General features: G+C 36.0%; 1 protein-coding gene across 7 annotated transcripts in view; it reads left to right on the top strand.

Annotated features, from left to right (window-relative positions):
- RALGAPA1 (Ral GTPase activating protein catalytic subunit alpha 1) overlaps nt 1-18,446 on the top strand; it is a 195,892-nt gene that overhangs the window by 137,641 nt on the left and 39,805 nt on the right. For all 7 annotated transcript variants that reach the window (XM_020870530.2, XM_070478028.1, XM_020870532.2 and 4 more), the window contains 2 exons: nt 8,438-8,561; nt 13,548-13,703. In XM_020870530.2, coding sequence (XP_020726189.2) covers nt 8,438-8,561; nt 13,548-13,703 — 280 coding nt within the window. The remainder of the gene's footprint in view (nt 1-8,437; nt 8,562-13,547; nt 13,704-18,446) is intronic.

Here is an 18,446-nt window from a genome sequence, read left to right on the forward strand (position 1 = left end):
GGCTAATTACTTTACAATATTGTAGTGGTTTTGCCATACATTGACATGAATCTGCCACGGGTGTACATGTATTCCCCATTCCTAACCCCCCTCCCACCTCCCTCCCCATCCCATCCCTCTGGGTCATCCCAGTCCACCCTGGAATGACTCTTATTGATTTTAAACGTTTTATAGTTGTCTCACTCTTAGACACTCCAGTACTCTTGCCTGGAAAATCCCATGGGTGGAGGAGCCTGGTGGGCTGCAGTCCATGGGGTTGCTACGAGTTGGATACGACTGAGCGCCTTCACTTTCACTTTTCACTTTCATGCATTGGAGAAGGAAATGGCAACCCACTCCAGTGTTCTTGCCTGGAGAATCCCAGGGACGGGGGAGCCTGATGGGCTGCCGTCTATGGGGTCACACAGTCGAACACGACTGAAGTGACTTAGCGGTAGCAGCATAATCATTTTCTGCAAATCATCTCCTTTCAAAAAGTAATGACAAAAAAAGGTTATGATTTCTTTTGCTTATATCATCATGTCTTATCACACTGATTAAAACTTTCACTACAGTTTTAAATAGCTATAGGAAGACTGGTCATCCCTTGTCTTTTCTACTTTTAATAGAAATGACTCTTCTATTTAATCTGTAAGTAAAATATTGGTTATTAGTTTGAAATAGATTATTTTTATCCTGCTGAAAAAGTAGCTTGTTTCCTCTGGGAAGACCCAGAGGGATCGGGTGGAGAGGGAGGTGGGCGGGGGGACCGGGATGGGGAATACCTGTAAATCCATGGCTAATTCATTTCAGTGTATGACAAAAATTACTGTAATGATGTAAAGTAATTAGCCTCCAACTAATAAAAATAAATGGAAAAAAAAATAAAGTAAATATTGCTCAAAAAAAAAAAAAGCTTGTTTCCTATGAAATTTTATAATGAAAAGTGTTAAATGTTGTTGGAATCCTTTTAAGCATCAATTCCAAGTTTTTATATATTTTTATTTACTTTGCATTCAGCCTTTGCTTTCTTACCTAGTTGATACATATTTATTAGATTGTTTATATTAAATAATTATTGCATCCTTGGGATAAACCTTCCTTGGTCCTATGACTTCTTGCTGGGTTAAATTTACTAGAATTTCATATGTAATTAGGGCATGGTTTATCTATTAGAATATTTTAGTTAAACTTTTGTCTGTTCTCATGTTTTTAAAATTAATGTTACAGCCAGATACATAAAATAAATATTCAGTGCAGTTCAGTCACTCAGTCGTGTCTGACTCTTTGTGACCCTGTGAACCGCAGTACACCAGGCCTCCCTTTCCATCACCAGCTCCTAGAGTTCATGTAAACTCATGTCCATTGAGTCAGTGATGCCACCCAACCATCTCATCCTCTTGTCGTCCCCTTCTCCTCCCGCCTTCAATCTTTCCCAGCATCAAGGTCTTTTCCAATGAGTCGGTTCTTCGCATCAGGTGACGAAAGTATTGGAGTTTCAACTTCAAAATCAGTCCTTCCGAGAACACTCAGGACTGATCTCCTTTAGGATGGACTGGTTGGATCTCCGTGAAGTCCAAGGGACTCTCAAGAGTCTTCTCCAACACCACAGTTCAAAAACATCAATTCTTCAGCACTCAGCTTTCTTTATAGTCCAACTCTCACATCCCTACATGACTACTGGAAAAACCATAGCCTTGACTAGACAGACCTTTGTTGGCAAAGTCATGTCTCTACTTTTTAATATGCTGTCTAGGTTGGTCCTAACTTTCCTTCCATGGAATAATCGTCTTTTAATTTCATGCTGTAGTCACCATCTGCAGTGATTTTGGAGCCCAAAAACATAAAGTCAGCCACTGTTTCCACTGTTTCCCCATCTATTTACCATGAAGTAATGGGACCAGATGCCATGATCTTAGTTTTCTGAATGTTGAGCTTTAAGCCAACTTTTTCACTCTCCCCTTTCACTTTCATCAAGAGGCTTTTTGGTTCCTCTTCACCTTCTGCCATAAGGGTCGTGTCATCTGCATATCTGAGGTTATTGATACTTCTCCCAGCAATCTTGATTCCAGCTTGTGCTTCCTCCAGTCCAGCATTTCTCATGATGTACTCTGCATATAAGTTAAATAAGCAGGGTGACGATATACATCCTTGACATACTCCCTTTCCTATTTGGAACCAGTCTGTTGTTCCATGTCCAGTTCTAACTGTTGCTTCCTGACCTGCACCTTCTCAAGAAGCAGGTCAGGTGGTCTGGTATTCCCGTCTCTTTCAGAATTTTCCACAGTTATTGTGATCTACACAGTTAAAGGCTTTGGTAGATGTTTTTATGGAACTCTCTTCTTTTTTTGAAGATCCAGCAGGTGTTGGCAATTTGATCTCTGGTTCCTCTTCCTTTTCTGAAACCAGCTTGAACATCTGGAAGTTCACAGTTCATGTATGCTGAAGCCTGGCTTGGAGAATTTTGAGCATTACTTTACTAGTGTGTGAGATGAGTGTAATTGTGCAGTAGTTTGAACATTCATTGGCATTGCCTTTCTTTGGGATTGGAATGAAAACTGACCTTTTCCAGTCCTGTGGCCACTGCTGAGTTTTCCAAGTTTGCTGACATATTGAGTGCAGCACTTTCACAGCATCATCTTTTAAGATTTGAAATAGCTCAACTGGAATTCCATCACCTCCACTGGCTTTGTTTGTAGTGATGCTTTCTAAGGTCCACTTGACTTCACATTCCAGGATGTCTGGCTCTAGGTGAGTGATCACACCGTTGTGATTATCTGGGTCGTGAAGATTTTTTTTGTACAGTTCTTCTGTGTATTCTTGCCACCTCTTCTTAATATCTTCTGCTTCTGTTAGGTCCATACCATTCCTGTCCTTTACTGAGCCCATCTTTGCATGAAATGTTCCATTGGTATCTCTAATTTTCCTGAAGAGATCTCTAGTATTTCCCATTCTGTTGTTTTCCTCTATTTCTTTGCACTGATCACTGAGGAAGGCTTTCTTATCTCTCCTAGCTATTCTTAGTGCATTCAAATGGGAATATCTTTCCTTTTCTCCTTTGCTTTCCATTTTGCTTTTTTGCATTTCTTTTTCTTGGGGATGGTCTTGATCCCTGTCTCCTGTACAGTGTTGCAGACCTCCATCTATAGTTCATCAGGCACTCTGTCTATCAGATCTAGTCCCTTAAATCTATTTCTCACTTCCACTGTATAAATCATAAGGGATTTGATTTAGGTCATACCTGAATGGTCTAGTGGGTTTTCCCTCCTTTCTTCAGTTTAAGTCTGAATTTGACAATAAGGAGTTCAGGATCTGAGCCACAGTCAGTTCCTGGTCTTGTTTTTGATGACTGTATAGAGCTTCTCCATCTTTGGCTGCAAAGAAGATAATCAATCTGATTTTGGTGTTGGCCAACTGGTGATGTCCATGTATAGAGTCTTGTCTTGTTGGAAGAGGGTGTTTGCTATAACCAGTGTGTTCTCTTGGCCAAACTCTATTAACCTTTGCCCTGCTTCATTCTGTACTCCAAGGCCAAATTTGCCTGTTACTCCAGGTGTTTCTTGACTTCCTACTTTTGCATTCCAGTCCCCTATAATGAAAAGGACATCATCTTTGGGTGTTAGTTCTCAAACATCTTGTAGGTCTTCATATACCCAGTCAACTTCAGCTTCTTCAGCATTACTGGTCGGGGCATAGTCTTGGATTACCATGATGTTGAATGGTTTGCTTTGGAAGTGAACAGAGATCATTCTGTTGTTTTTGAGATTGCATCCAATACTGCATTTTGGACTCTTTTGTTGACTATGATGGCTACTCCATTTCTTCTAAGGGAGTCTTGCCCACAGTAGTAGATATAATGGTCATGTGAGTTAAATTCACCCATTCCAGTCCATTTTAGTTCACTGATTCATAAAATGTCGATGTTCACTCTTGCCATCTCCTGTTTGACCACTTCCAATTCGCCTTGATTCATGGACCTAATATTCCAGGTTCTTATGCAATATTGCTCTTTACAGCATTGGACCTTGCTTCTATCACCAGTCACATCCACAACTGGGTGTTGTTCTTGCCTTGGCTCCATCCCTTCATTCTTTCTGGAGTTATTTCTCCACTGATCTCCAGTAGCAAATATGCCCCAATAGGGCACCTACTGACTTGGGGAGTTCATCTTTCAGTGTTCTCTCTTTTTGTCTTTTCATACTGTTCGTGGGGTTTCTCAAGGCAAGAATACTGAAGTGATATGCCATTCCCTTCTCCACATTTTGTCAGAACTCTCCACCATGACCCATGGGTGGCCCTACATGGCATGGCTTAGTTTCATTGAGTTAGACAAGGCTGTGGTCCATTTGATTAGATTGGTTAGTTTTCTGTGATTGTGGGTAACACATAGTTACCCATATTATTTTTATATTGTATCATTGTGGTACATTTGTACAATGATGACCCAATATTGATATGTTATATTAACTGAATTTTATGTTAGAGTTCACTCTTGGCATTGTATATTGTATGAGATTATGAGATTTAACAAATGTATAATGACACGTGTACACCATTCGGGCTTCCCCCATGGCTCAGCAGTCAAGAATCCACCTGCAGTGCAGGTGACACAAGAGACGTGGGTCGGGATGATCACCTGGAGGAGGGCATGTCAGCCCACTCCAGTATTCTTGCCTGGAGAATCCCATGGACAGAGGAGCCTGCTGGGCTGTAGTCCATGTGGTCACAAAAGACAGACACGAATGAAGCGACTGAGTGCACATACCCCATTACAGTATAATACAGAGTAGTTTCTGCCCTAAAAACCTCATGAGTATTATATCCCCTAAAAATGCAATACTGTTGTCTGTTCTCTCTTTGTTTTTTTTTATCATGTGTCTGTTCCCTCTAAGTGTTCTTTTCCCCTGGCTTCAAAAGTCATGTTAAAATTACCTTGTTCTGAAGTGAAATTTTTGTTTTATTCCTTAGTGACTTCCCAGTGCCTGATCAGACTCTTGAGAGCTCAGGCCATACCAGCCAATCTTGGCCATTCATGGTTTCTTTACATTACCGTATGCTTTTCTGTTTCTTGGTTTCTGCTAAACTACTTCCATTCTCATATATAGCTGGAGTATATGGAGGACATCATCACTGAGACAGCATAGATTCTCTTTTTGATACTATATGCCAAATGAACACAGGACATTTATTTTGCTTTTTTATAAGATTTAAATAATGAAACCAGTTCCCTTTCTTCTTCTGACATAATGGGTTCAAGTAAAAATTCATTCTAATTATGTGATAGTAAGGCAACTTTGAGCTTCTTCTTAAGCCAAGAATCTGGAAACAAACCTGATTATTTGTTTGCAGGATTAGGGAGAAAGAAAAGGAAAAGATACTTTATAGTCTTATCTCTTCAACCATTTATAGATCCTCTGTTTTCTTTGACTAAATTAACTCATTCCTATTCTTCATGGTTGAACTACCATATTTTTAAATTTCAAATCTCAATTTTTTTTTTATTCTTTCTATTGCAATGTATATATAGGGAATCAGAGTGCTTGTAACTTAGCATATTTCACTTTTAACTTTCCAATAGTAAGCTCATAATGTTTTGCCAGTACTCGAATTATAGAATATTTGTGCCTACAAGTTCACTTCACTCACTTTTTTCTAATCTTTTTTACTTCATTCACTTTTGTGGTACATAATTATTTAATGGCAATCTGATATACACCGAGCATTTTAGCAGAAGTAGTAAGTAGAAAAATAAGAAGGAATGGTGAAAAATTAACATCTGATGTTAAAGGGCAGGTAAGGTCTCCTTCACATTAGAGGCCTGCAGTCCATGGAGTCGCAAAGAGTCAGACATGACTGGACAACCAAACAACAACAAGCTCTACTTTTACAAATTTTAAAAAGGGCATAGATAATATAAAGTGATTCCTCTTTTACTTTTGCAATTTGAAGATTTATTTTCTAAATTTTCCTATTTGGCACATGTATTTCTCTTTTTGACTTAGTAATAGGTGAACATTTGTATATAACTTTGCACAACTTTGTTAATTGTGATTTATGAGTTCTAGCCGATAGTCCTTTACCTGGAATACTGAGAACACTGAGAGGTCCCCTTTCTGCCAGGATCAGAGTTTACACATAATTCCAACTTAAATTTACTTCATACTTCTGACTTAAATCAACAGCTTTCTTGAGATATAATTCACATACCATAAGGTTCACTCAAAGTGTACATGTTTTTAGCATATTCATAAATAGCTATCACAGCAATTTAATTTTAGAGTATTTCCTTCAAAATGACTGTTATGAATAATCCTGCTATAAACATTCATGTCATTTTTTACATGGACATTTTATAGTTCTGTGAACTTTTTAATAAGATTTTTATATTTTAGACCTTAAATTTAGAGTCTGTGATGCTTTTTAATTTTTGTATATGGTGTGAGGTAAGATTCCAACTTTATTCTTTTGCATTACAGATATCCAGTTACCTCAGGACCATTTGTTGAAAATACTAATTTTTTTCTCCCATTGAATTGGTTTGGTACTGCTGCAAAAAGCCTTTTTTGTCCATTAAAAATGACACAAATGTTTATAGCAGCGTTATTCATAACAGCCGAGAAGTGAAACTGACGGAAATATCCAACAACTCATGAATGAATAAACAAAATGTAGTACATTCACAAATGCAGTATTATTCAGGGATAAGAAGAAATAAAGGGCTGACACATGCTGCAACATAGATGAATTTTGGAAACACTGTGCTAAAAATCCTGTCACAAAAGACTACATGTATATGTCTCTGCTGTGGTAGTGCCACGGGCTTCCCTGGTGGCTCAGGTGGTAAAGAGTCTGCCTGCAGTGCAGGAGACCCAGGTTCTGTCCTTGGGCTGGGAAGATCCCCTGGAGGAGGGAATGGCTACCTACTCCGGTATTCTTGTCTGGGGAATTCCATGTGCAGAGGCACCTAGCAGGCTACAGTCCAGGGGGTCACAAAGAGTCGGCCGGGAATGAACTACTTTCACTCCCATGATAGTCCCACAGTCCATTGATTGCTGTAGTTTTGTAGCAGGCTTTAAGACTGGGTAAGACTGGGAATTATGAGTCCTCTGACTTCATTCTTCTTTTTCAAGATTATTTTGATTATTTGTAATTCTTAGCATTTTCTTGTGAATTTTAGGATCAGCTTATCAAATTCTACAAAAAAAAAAGGAAGCTAGGATTTTTGGTAAAAGTTGTATTCAATTTATAATCAATTTGGTAAATATTATCATAGTAAGTTTTTAAGTCCATGAATATGGGATTTTTTTTAAAGATCTTTACTTTTCTTCAACAACATTTTGTGGCTTTCAGAGTATTTAAGTTTTGTACTTTTGTTAGTACAAAATATTTTTGTTAAGCATTTTTATTGTGTATTTTTGATGCTATTATAAAAGAAATAGCTTTCTTTATTTTGTTTTTGGATTGTTCATTGTTAGTTTATAAAAGTACAGTTGGTTTTTTGTATGTTGATACTATATCCTAAATCCTTTCTGAAGTCATTTACTAGCTCTAATAGCTTTTTAGTCTTTATTGCTTATACCATACAAAAATGGGAATGGGGACAGACAAATGGGGAGGAGGGAGAATTGTCGGATTAATGACATATATACACAGAAAGGAAAAAAGAACCCCTTGTACCCAAACCAACCCCCACCTCACCCTAAGACGTCTTTCTCTGAACTACCTGTAACATTTTTATTTAAAAGTCTAATATAGCAACATCAGCCCTTTTGATTACTGTTTGCATAGCATCTTTTTCCATTTCTTTTACTTTCTACTTTGTGTCTTTGAACCAGAAGTACATTGGTAGTTCTTGTTTTCTTGAGTCATTTATTGTTATCTTGGAAAGCCAAATTTCATACAAGAAGTTTGCTTTTAGGAGCATTTTTAGTTTTGGGAGAACTAAAACTAAAATGTCAGAACTTGTCAGTTATTTCATAAAGTTTTATAGTATTTATGTATGAATTTCTTATAAGTAATTTGGAGAAATGGATCATTTCTCATTCATCTCTGTCCTCCTACTTAGTTTTAGTTCTAAAACGCAGCCCCTCTAACTCTGGGATTCAGCCACATTGTACAACAGGCAGCTCTTCGGATGCTTTGTGCATTCACACCTATGAGTCTTTCCTGATACCTTCTCTTCATCTGTCAAATCTTAGTTACCTTTACCGAGCTTCATATTACCTCCTCTTTTAAATTTCTGTCTAATTTCTCAGTCAGAAGTAATCATGCTTTTCTTCTGTTCAGATCACAAATTTGTAACTTTCAGAATTTTTTACTTACAATTACTTAGATCTCTCTCTGTAGATTATAAGGTTTAATTCATTTTCATCTTTTTTAATTGTCCCATTTAGAATTTAGAAGTTTATTATTGGATGAATTAATGATTAAAAGAATGGTGAAATCTTTTGTTTTATAGCCGAGAGACACACAAGATTGCAGTATTTTATGTTGCTGAAGGACAAGAAGACAAACATTCCATTCTCACCAATACAGGAGGAAGTCAAGCATATGAAGATTTTGTAGCTGGTCTTGGTTGGGAGGTATTGTTTTTAAATTATATAAATATCATTTTATTTCTATTTGGAAGCAGCAGTTTTCTTTTTCCTTTTAGTTTATTTTAGAAGCATTATTTTAGGAGACTCGGCAACTTAACAATGGATTTGTTATTGTTTCTGCCTTATATCTCATCTACAAAGACAGCAGCAATTGGGACTTAGGAAATCTTTTGACTGTTTTATCATATAATATAGTGTCAGAGTGTGCTAAACTCATAAACTTAAAAGATCCAGATTTCCCTCATAATTATGACCATTAGACTAGTGATCTTAAAATGAAGATATAAATATTCTAGGACTGTCCCAAGGATTCAAGCTAATCATGTTGGCATGGTTAGTTTTGAGGAGATAAATTTCTAGATCCTCAACTTTACTAAAGTTAATGTATGAGAACCCTTCTACCAGTCTCTTGCCTCTCCTTTTCTGTTTTTCATCTTTGTTAAAGTATACTTCTCACTCCTGAGGCCTACATTGCCCTCTAAGGTTTGGTACCCAAAAGAGAGACAGTTCATTCAAGAGGGCATGTTCTTGAGAGACAATATCTCCAATAGCAAAGCAGGAAATATTGGAAGGTGCTGCACTTTATGTCATGCCAGCAACCAATTCATGTCGAGGTTCCTGAACCAATTTGTCTGTCTTAATAATTATAACTGGGAAGTGAGGTGTTTGTCACAGATTTGAATTAGTATGTTTATTTAAATTGTAAAATGGTGAGGCAGACATGTTCTAACAGAAAATGAATTTTATGTGGTTGATTGATTTGTCATTAATAGCAGACATTTTATATATATTGGATCAGCAAAATTAGTGCTCTGAGATTTTGAAGAATATACATATATATTCATCATATATTAAAATTTTAATTCATATTTAAAATATATATAAATGGAGGAACCTACTTTTTTAATTTTTATTTTTAATTTATTCATTGTTGGCCGTGCTGTCTTCATTACTATATGTGGGCTTTCTCTAATTGTGTCTAGTAGGGACTACTATACATTGCTTTGAATGGGTTTATCATTGCAGTGGCTTCTCTTGCTGCGGAACTTGGGCTCTAGGCACGTGGGCTTCAGTAATTGTGATGTGAGGGGAAAATATATGTAAAGTATACATATATAACTATAGTATACTGGAAATTGGGCTTCCCATGTGGCTCAGTGTTAAAGAATCCGCCTGTAAATCAGGAGACATGGGTTCAATCTCTGGGTTGGAAATATCATCCCCTGGAGAAGGAAATGGCAACCCACTCCAGTATTCTTGCTTGGGAAATCCCATGGAAGAGGAGCTTTGCAGCTACAGTCCATGGGGGTCGCAAAAGAGTTTAGCAACTAAACACCACCACCACCAAGCAAATATTCATGGCAATTATATTACAAACAGGAGGGTTAAAGGACATAAAGTGACATAGGGTTTCTGTGTTTCACTCAAACTGGTAAAATGACAACATCGGTAGACTGTAATAAGGTATGTTTAATATAATAAATACCAAGAAAAACCAGTGAGAAACATACAACAGAAGATACACTCAAAATGATAACTAAAATCAGAGTTCTAAAATATGTTCCAAGTAACCCGTGGGAGATAGAAAAAATAAAACAGCAAATATGCAGAGAACAAAAAAATAAAATGGTGAGCTTATGCTCTAATATATCTGTCATTACAGGAAATATTAATGATCTAAATATAACAATTAAAATCGGCAGAGTCGGGACTTCCCTGGTGCTGCAGTGGTTAAGAATCCACCTTCCAGTGCAGGAGAAGCAGGTTTGATCCCTGGTCAGGGAACTGAGATCCCATATATTGCAGGGCAGCTAAGCCCATGCATGTGCTGCAGCTGCTGGGCCCACATGCTCTAAAGGCTGTACACCACAACCTGAGAGAGAAGCCTGCAAACCACAGCAAAGAGCTAGCATGCCGCAGTGAAAGATCCAGCATGCCGAAAGATCCCATGTGCTTCAGCTGAGACCCAAGGCAGCCAAATAAATAATTTTTTTTTTCCCAAAAATTGGCTGAGTGGATTAAAGAACATGACTCACTTATATGCACTGTAAAAGAAACTCACTTTGAGTATAATAATACAGGCTGGTAGAAAGTAAATGGACAGAAAAAATTATATTGTGCAAATCTTAAAGCCAGAGTGACTGAATTTGTATTAGATAAGGTAGGCTTCAGAGCAGAAAAAATTATCAGAGATAAGGGACATTCTGTAACAGTGATAAAAGGGTCAGTCCACTAAGAAGACTTAAAAATCCTAAACATGTGTGCAGCAAACAATAGAAGTGCAAAATATGTGAAGCAGAGCTGATAGAACCAAAAGAAGAAATAGGCAGTTTCACAATTATAAATGGAGACTTTACCCTTCTCTCAACAGCTGAGAGAAGTAGACAGAAAATCAGCGAGTATATAGAGGGTCTCAACACCACCAACAACCAATAGGACCTAATTAACATTTATATAAAACACCCCACCCAGCAATATCATAACATATTTTCAGTGTCTAAGGAACCAAGATAGACAATGTATGAACCATTAAAAGAAACTTCAGCACATTTTAAGGTGTTGAAATCATACAGTGTGTTCTCCAACTACAGTAGGATCAAACTTGAAATCATTAACAGAGAAATAATGGGAAATTCTTCAAACACTTGGAAAAGTTACATGCCATATAGTCCACTTACATAACATTCTTGAAATGACAGTTTTAATAGTAAAGAACAAGTTAGTGATTGCCAGGCATTAAGAAGGAGGCTCAGATGTATAGAACAGACTTGTGGACTCTGGGAGAAGGCGAGGGTGGGATGTTTCAAGAGAACAGCATTGAAACATGTATATTATCTAGGGTGAAACAGATCACCAGCCCAGGTTGGATACATGAGACCAGTGCTCGGGCCTGGTGCACTGGGAAGACCCAGAGGGATCGGGTGGAGAGGGAGGTGGGAGGGGGGACTGGGATGGGGAATACATGTAAATCCATGGCTAATTCATTTCAATGTATGACAAAAACTACTGTAATGATGTAAAGTAATTAGCCTCCAACTAATAAAAATAAATGAAAAAAAAAAAAAAAAGAAGGAGGTGGGGTAGGGGGAAAGTGGGTGTGGGTCATGTAACAGGGCAACATGGGGAATCCTTGTGGTGATGAAAATGTTGTCCCAGTCATATCAATATCAGTATCCTGGTTATAATATGGCTCTGCATTGGGGGAATCTGAGCAAAGAGTACGTAAGATCTCTATTATTTCTTAAAACTTTGTAGAATCTATAATTAATCTCCAGATAAAACATTTAATTAAAAAATAGAGATCTGCCCATGTTACAGAACTGTTACAGCAAGGAGCTCTAAATTTAGACTTTCTCCTTTATGTACTCAGAAAATTGACTTGAAAGTAAATAACTTTCTCACTAAAACAAAACAACAAAAATGTACACTTAAAATATCATTTTTTTAACCTATCAGCAGAGGTCATACAGTTTCATAATATATTTGAGAGTGTATGAGGGAAACACTCATGCAACTATTGGTACAATCTACAGAGAGCAATTTGGTAGTGGGTTTCAAAAATCAGAAATACACATGTCCTTTGACTTACATTTCCACTTTTGATTGTTTGTCCTACAGATCTACTTTCACAAATGCAGCATGATATGTGTTCAGTGTTATCCATTGCAGCATTGACTGTAATAGCAAAAGATTGGGAAAGTCTAAATATCCTTCAAGTAGGGCTCTAAATTATTGTACATCAGGAAAAGGGACTTCTGTGAAGTCATAAAAAGAAAAAGATGAGGAGGCTCTTTACTTACTAATAAGGAGTATTTTTCTTTTTTTTTAGGAGTACTTTTCAAGAAGTTTTAAGCACATTAAAGCAAGTTGCAGAACATTGTCTATCTATGTTGTGTGTGTGTGCATGTGCACATACATACCTTTAAAATTTAATTGTGTATAGAGAACATTTTTGGAAGCATACTTAGTAGCTAGAGATGAGAAATACGGAAGAAAAAATACTGATGTATCTTTTGAACTTTTAATTGTATGAATGTATTACTGAGTTAAAAATAAATTTAAAGCATTATAAATGAGGAAATCTTATGGTAATGGCACGACAGCTAACTTGTTATTTATACATTCATCCATTAGTAGGATATACTGCTAGTAGAGACATGTTCAGTTCAAATATGCAAAAATTTGCTTTTGTAAGTCTCTACTTTGCACTTATTTATATTTTGTTTTTTACAAGCATATACATAGCTGGTTTCTCTGAACGGAGAGATACAAGCATTGTTTAAGTTTTGGTTTTTTCTTTACAATATTTCTTCGGTTTTCTACAATGAGCACAAGTTACTGGTCTGTGTGTCGAACAAGTCCAGGGGATATCATCCAGTGAAATGACCCCGATATTAAATATCATACTTAAAATTGGGGAGAAGAGATTTAAAAGTCTTTACACAGATTAATTTGAAGTTTTTTTTAATGCATTTGGAGTGTACGTTTTTGTATTTTTTTTCTGGGCTATGATAGGTACTGATAATTAGGAAACCAGTTTTGATGAATAAATATGTCACACCAAATTAATTATTTAATCAAAGTGACATCACTGTTTTTTGTTTTTTTTTCTAACTTTTCCCCAGATCATTTCCAGTCTTGATTTTTGCCAGTTGGTTTTTACTCTCTGCCCTTGGTGTCTCCCCCATAGCCTTTACAATTTAACACCTAGTAGCCTAACAAAAGATGTATAGTGCTCAGCAGTTGATTCCTTTGCTAATTAGTTCCTACTAATTAGAGATCCTCAGATACTTAAGATCTACCAGTGTATAGGATAGCTCTGACTAATAATTTTGGGACAAGCCATGGTTGGTAGTATGCAAAAGACTTCATTCCCCATATTTTTGCAAAGTGAGAGACTTGAGTCTTTTTCCATAGAGAGTTTAGTTTGGTTTAGTTAATAAACATTATGTGTCTTTTCATTGCTTCTAGGTAAATCTTACAAACCATTGTGGTTTCATGGGAGGACTACAAAAAAATAAAAGCACTGGATTGACTACACCATATTTTGCTACCTCTACAGTTGAAGTAATATTTCATGTGTCCACAAGAATGCCTTCGGATTCTGATGACTCTTTGACCAAAAAAGTAAGTGCTAAGGAACAAAGTGCTTAGAGTTAGAATCTTAGTAAAATATGTAAGCAAGTAATCTAATTGATTGAGAGCTGTTTCTGAGTACTCTGTTCTTCACCTAGTACTGTCTTAAGAAACAGTATTGTTCCAGAATAAACTGTTTTCCATAATGATACGATTGGAGGTTATAGTCTTAAAAAAGCATTTGCCTTCAAGAAAATGGGCATTTCACAAATTGAAAACTACTATGTATATTCAGATTGGTGAAATTATAATTCACGTCCCCACACAGAGATGGATATAACATTTATATTGATTGAGGGAAAGGGGAAAAAATGAAAATGTAAATTATTATAAAGCATTTAAAATGTGCTTTATAATAAATTTTAACTAAAATTAATATAGCAGATAAAATAAGTCTTAATTCATTTAAATTTTACTGCCTTAGAATTTTTGGGAGGTATAGTGAAACGGTTTTAATGGCCCATGTCTTTTAAAACCTACACCACCATTTTGCTGTAGCTAATGCTAGCATTCAAAAATCATTCTAGTGACCACAGATATACCCTAGAATAAAGTTGTGTGTGCTCAATCCATGTTTGGTGTTTTTAGGGAGAAACATATCTTTCAAATGAAACCTTGTCCACCATTTCTTTTATCTTCCTTTTTTCCTATCCCTCAGTTTATTCAAAACCACTGTTGACTGTAACCTGCTTAATATGGTAGATCATTTACTCAATACTCTTATGTTACTTAATATCAGAGCTCGTCACAGTTCATCAGTAACCTATGAAAACAGTTTTATACTCTTTTGAAAAGGAACTTCAGAATTCCTCTCAAATACTTTATAAGATTGAATTAATACCCTTGATGTTTTTTGTTTACATTTTAGAATACTGTTGGAAATTGCCTACTAAATGAGTAATGGTTAGAATAACTAATATATGGATGCTAATTAGATTGGAATGAATAGTAAAGGTATAGGTAATTGATGTGTAGGAAGTTAAGTATATTTAGTCACAGATTTTCTATAGACTATCTTAGCATATAGTTTTTAGTAATACAGAATGAGACATGAATACTGACAAGAAAATGGTAAAGAGTTGGGTTGGCATAAAACTTGAGTAAAACTTCAGTTAAGCACTTTCTTCCATCTTCTCATTTTAAATCTGTATGAAAATAAGCCATACCCAAATTAGAGACAATTATGGGTACAGTGCAAAAAGATAAATTATTGTAATCATTAGGAACTTGTCAGTGATCCTCATTTTCATGGAACCGTGGATACAACTTTTAAACCCCAGAGCCGAGTCTAAACTTAATAGTATCATCAGTTGCAAACATAAGAGCAGAACAAAGTATATAATTTTTTGTTGAAATTTTCTTAAAGAAACTTATGTAGGATATTTTTACTTCAGTATATTAAACCTGATGGTTATAAGGTATTTGAAGTTGTATTTTTGCAACCTTTGTAGAAATGTCTTAAATTAAGACTTCTTATTTCCTTCATAACAGTCACAAAGGTCTTCCTTAATTAAGAAGAAGCTGAGGATATTTAACAATCCATTATCACAGCAAAATTAATTTTGGAAATGTGTTAACACCATTTAAGAATAGTTAAATGGTTGAGTTTTTATTAAAATTATACCCTAAATGGTGAAATTTTTAAGTATTGGATATATTAAAGTATATTGAGGGATTAAACCTTAAATACTAATAGTTTGCTTCATTTATATAAATACAGAAATTTTTTATTGTGGTAAAATATGTATATAAAACATAAAATTTACCATTTTAATCATTTTAATATGTACAGTTCTTTGTCGTAAAGTGTGGTACAGCCATCACAAACATTCATTTCCAGAACTTCTCCATTTATTTCAAAATATTTTTTGACCTATGTGTTACTTAGAACTGTGCTGTTTAATTTCCAAGCATTTGGGGCTTTACCAGCTATCTTTTTGTTATTGATTTCTGGTTTAATTCCATTGTGGTCTAAGAGCAGACATCATATGATTTCTATTTTTTTTTAATTTGTTAAGGTGTGTTTTATGGCCCAAGTATGGTCTATCTGGTGAATGTTGTGTGCGAGTCTGGGAAGAATGTGTAATCTGCTATTGTTGAATGAAATAGTCTATAAATGTCAATTATATTCACTTGATTGATGAAGCTGTTAAGTTCAACTATATCCGTACCAATTTTCTGGCTGCTCGATCTCTCCTTTTCTGAGAGGGGTATTAAAGTCTCCAACTAATAATGGATTCTTCTGTTTTCCTTGCGGTGCTGTCAGTTTTTGCCTCACATATTTTGACACCCTGTTGTTAGGTGCATACACCTTAAGGATTGGTTATGTCTTCTGGAATACTGACCTCTTTATCATGAGGTTATGCCCCTCTTTATCCCGGGTCATCTTCCTTGCTCTGAAGTGTGCTCTCTCTGAAATTAGTATAGCTACTCCTGCTTTCTTATTGGTGGTATCATTGTATATCTTTCTATATCTGTTTGTTTTGAATCTGTATGTGTCTATATTTAAAGTTGATTTCTTGTAGACAACATATACTTAGGGCTTTTTTTTTTTTTTTGGATCCACTCTGACAGTCTCTATGTATTCAAATCATTGACATTTAAAGTGATCATTAATATAATTGGACTAATATTTACCATATTTGTTATTATTTTCTACTTGTTACTCTTGTTCTTTGTTTTTGTATTTTACATTTTTTTCCTGCCATTTGTGGTTTTAACAGCATTTTCTGACTCCATTTTCTCTCATTTCTTAGCATATCATTTGTACTTTTTTTAAAGACTTGTTTTCCAGTTCTTGCCCTAGAGTTTGTACTATTTATCTATAACTGAGTCCTCTTTCAAATAACACATAGTGCTTCACTGAAAGTACCTATATGCCCAGTTTTTCCCTCCTATCCCTTGTGTCATTGCTGTCATTCATTTCACTTTTACTTAATCATGTATATGGATGAGTGTGTTAGGTACTCAGTTGTGTCCTACTCTTCACAACCCCATGACTGCAGCCCACTGCTCCTCTGTCCATGGAATTCTCCAGGCAAGAAGACTGAAGTGGGTTGCCATTCCCTTTGCCAGGGGGTCTTCTTGAACCAGGGATCGAACCCAGGTCCCCTGCACTGCAGGCAGATCCTTCACTGTCTGAGCCACCAGGCAAGCTCTTACATACGTAAGCATACATTATCAAATACATTGTTGCCGTTTATTACCTTAAACTACTATGTGTTAGATCAATTAAGAATAAGAAAAATAAGTTTTTATTTTGCCTTGTTATTGATTCTTTGATGCTTTTCCTTTCTGCGTGCAAATCCAAATTTCTATCATATATCATTTCCCTTCTCTCTGAAAAGGTATTTCTTATAAGGCAGGTCTGCTGGCAACAAATTCCCTCAGTTTTTGTTGTCTGAGAATGCCTTTATTCTCCTTTACTTGTGAAGGATAATTTCACAGGGTATAGAATTCTAGATTAGTAGTTTTTTTCTCTCAGCCCTTTAAATATTGTACTCTACTCTTCCTCCTTTCATTTCTTAGGAGAAGTCAGATGCAATTTTTAATCTTTGCTTCTCCATAGGTAAAATGTTTTTTCCCCCTTCTGGCTTCTCCCAAGACCTTTTCATCTGATTTTCTGAGGTTTGAATGTGATGTACTTAGATGTAGTTTGGGGGCCTTTTATCCTGCCTAGTGTTCTCTGAGCTTCCTGGATCTGTTATCTGGTGTCTGACATTAATTTGGGGCAGTTCTCAATCCTATTGCTTCTGTTTATGCCTTTCCTCCTATACATAAATGTTATACTTCTTGTGGTTATCTCACAGTTCTTGGATATTGGGAGGTTTTTTCAGGTTTTTTTTTTTTCTCATTGTTTTTCAGTTTCAGAAATTTCTGTTGTTATATCCTCAAGCTCAGAGATTCTTTCTTCTGCCATGTCCAGTTTACTAATGAGCCCATCAGAAGCTTTCCTCATTTTACTTACATTGTTCTTTTTTATCTCTAGCATCTTTTTTTTTTTCTGAGAATGTGCATCTCTCTGCTTACATTATCCATCTGTTCTTGGATGTTGTTTATTTTTTCCATTAGTGCCCTTAGCATATTAATCACAGTTGTAATTCCCGCATCCCTGCCATTTCTTACTCTGGCTCTGATCTTCATTCTTTCACTCTTATTTACGCTGAGTCTCCAGCAGTTTGTCAACAACAACTCAGCTTTTCCTGCTCTGACACTGGTTCCTGCAGAGGTTTCTGCTCTGTTAAATTGTTTTATTTGTCATATTTGCCTATCCAATTTTGGGACAGCAGTTTTCCCTATGACCTCACTTCTCTGATCCAAGAAGATTTTTCAGTTGATTTTTCAGTTGTTCAGCTTTTTACTTGTTGCTAGGACAGAGTGACAACTTCTGTTCTCCTTGTTTGCCAGGCTGGAAACTGGAAATCTCCGAATGTTATCCTCCCAAACAGAACTCCATATCCATTAACAATAACTACATTACCACCTACACCCAGCCCCTAGTAACCTCTAATTTGCTTTCTTTCTCTTTTAATTTTCCAATTCTAGATATCTTATATAAGTTGCAGTCATATAGTATTTGTCCTTTTGTGCCTGATTTCATTTAGCATAATGTTTTCAAGCTTCATTGATGGTGAAACATGTTAGAATTTCATCCTTTCTATGACTGAATAGTATCCCATGATATGTGTATGCATTTTGTTTTTCCATATATCTATTGATGTTTCCACTTTTTAG

This window comes from Odocoileus virginianus, chromosome 16 (assembly GCF_023699985.2).
Source record: "Odocoileus virginianus isolate 20LAN1187 ecotype Illinois chromosome 16, Ovbor_1.2, whole genome shotgun sequence".
Classification (NCBI taxonomy): Eukaryota; Metazoa; Chordata; class Mammalia; order Artiodactyla; family Cervidae; genus Odocoileus; species Odocoileus virginianus.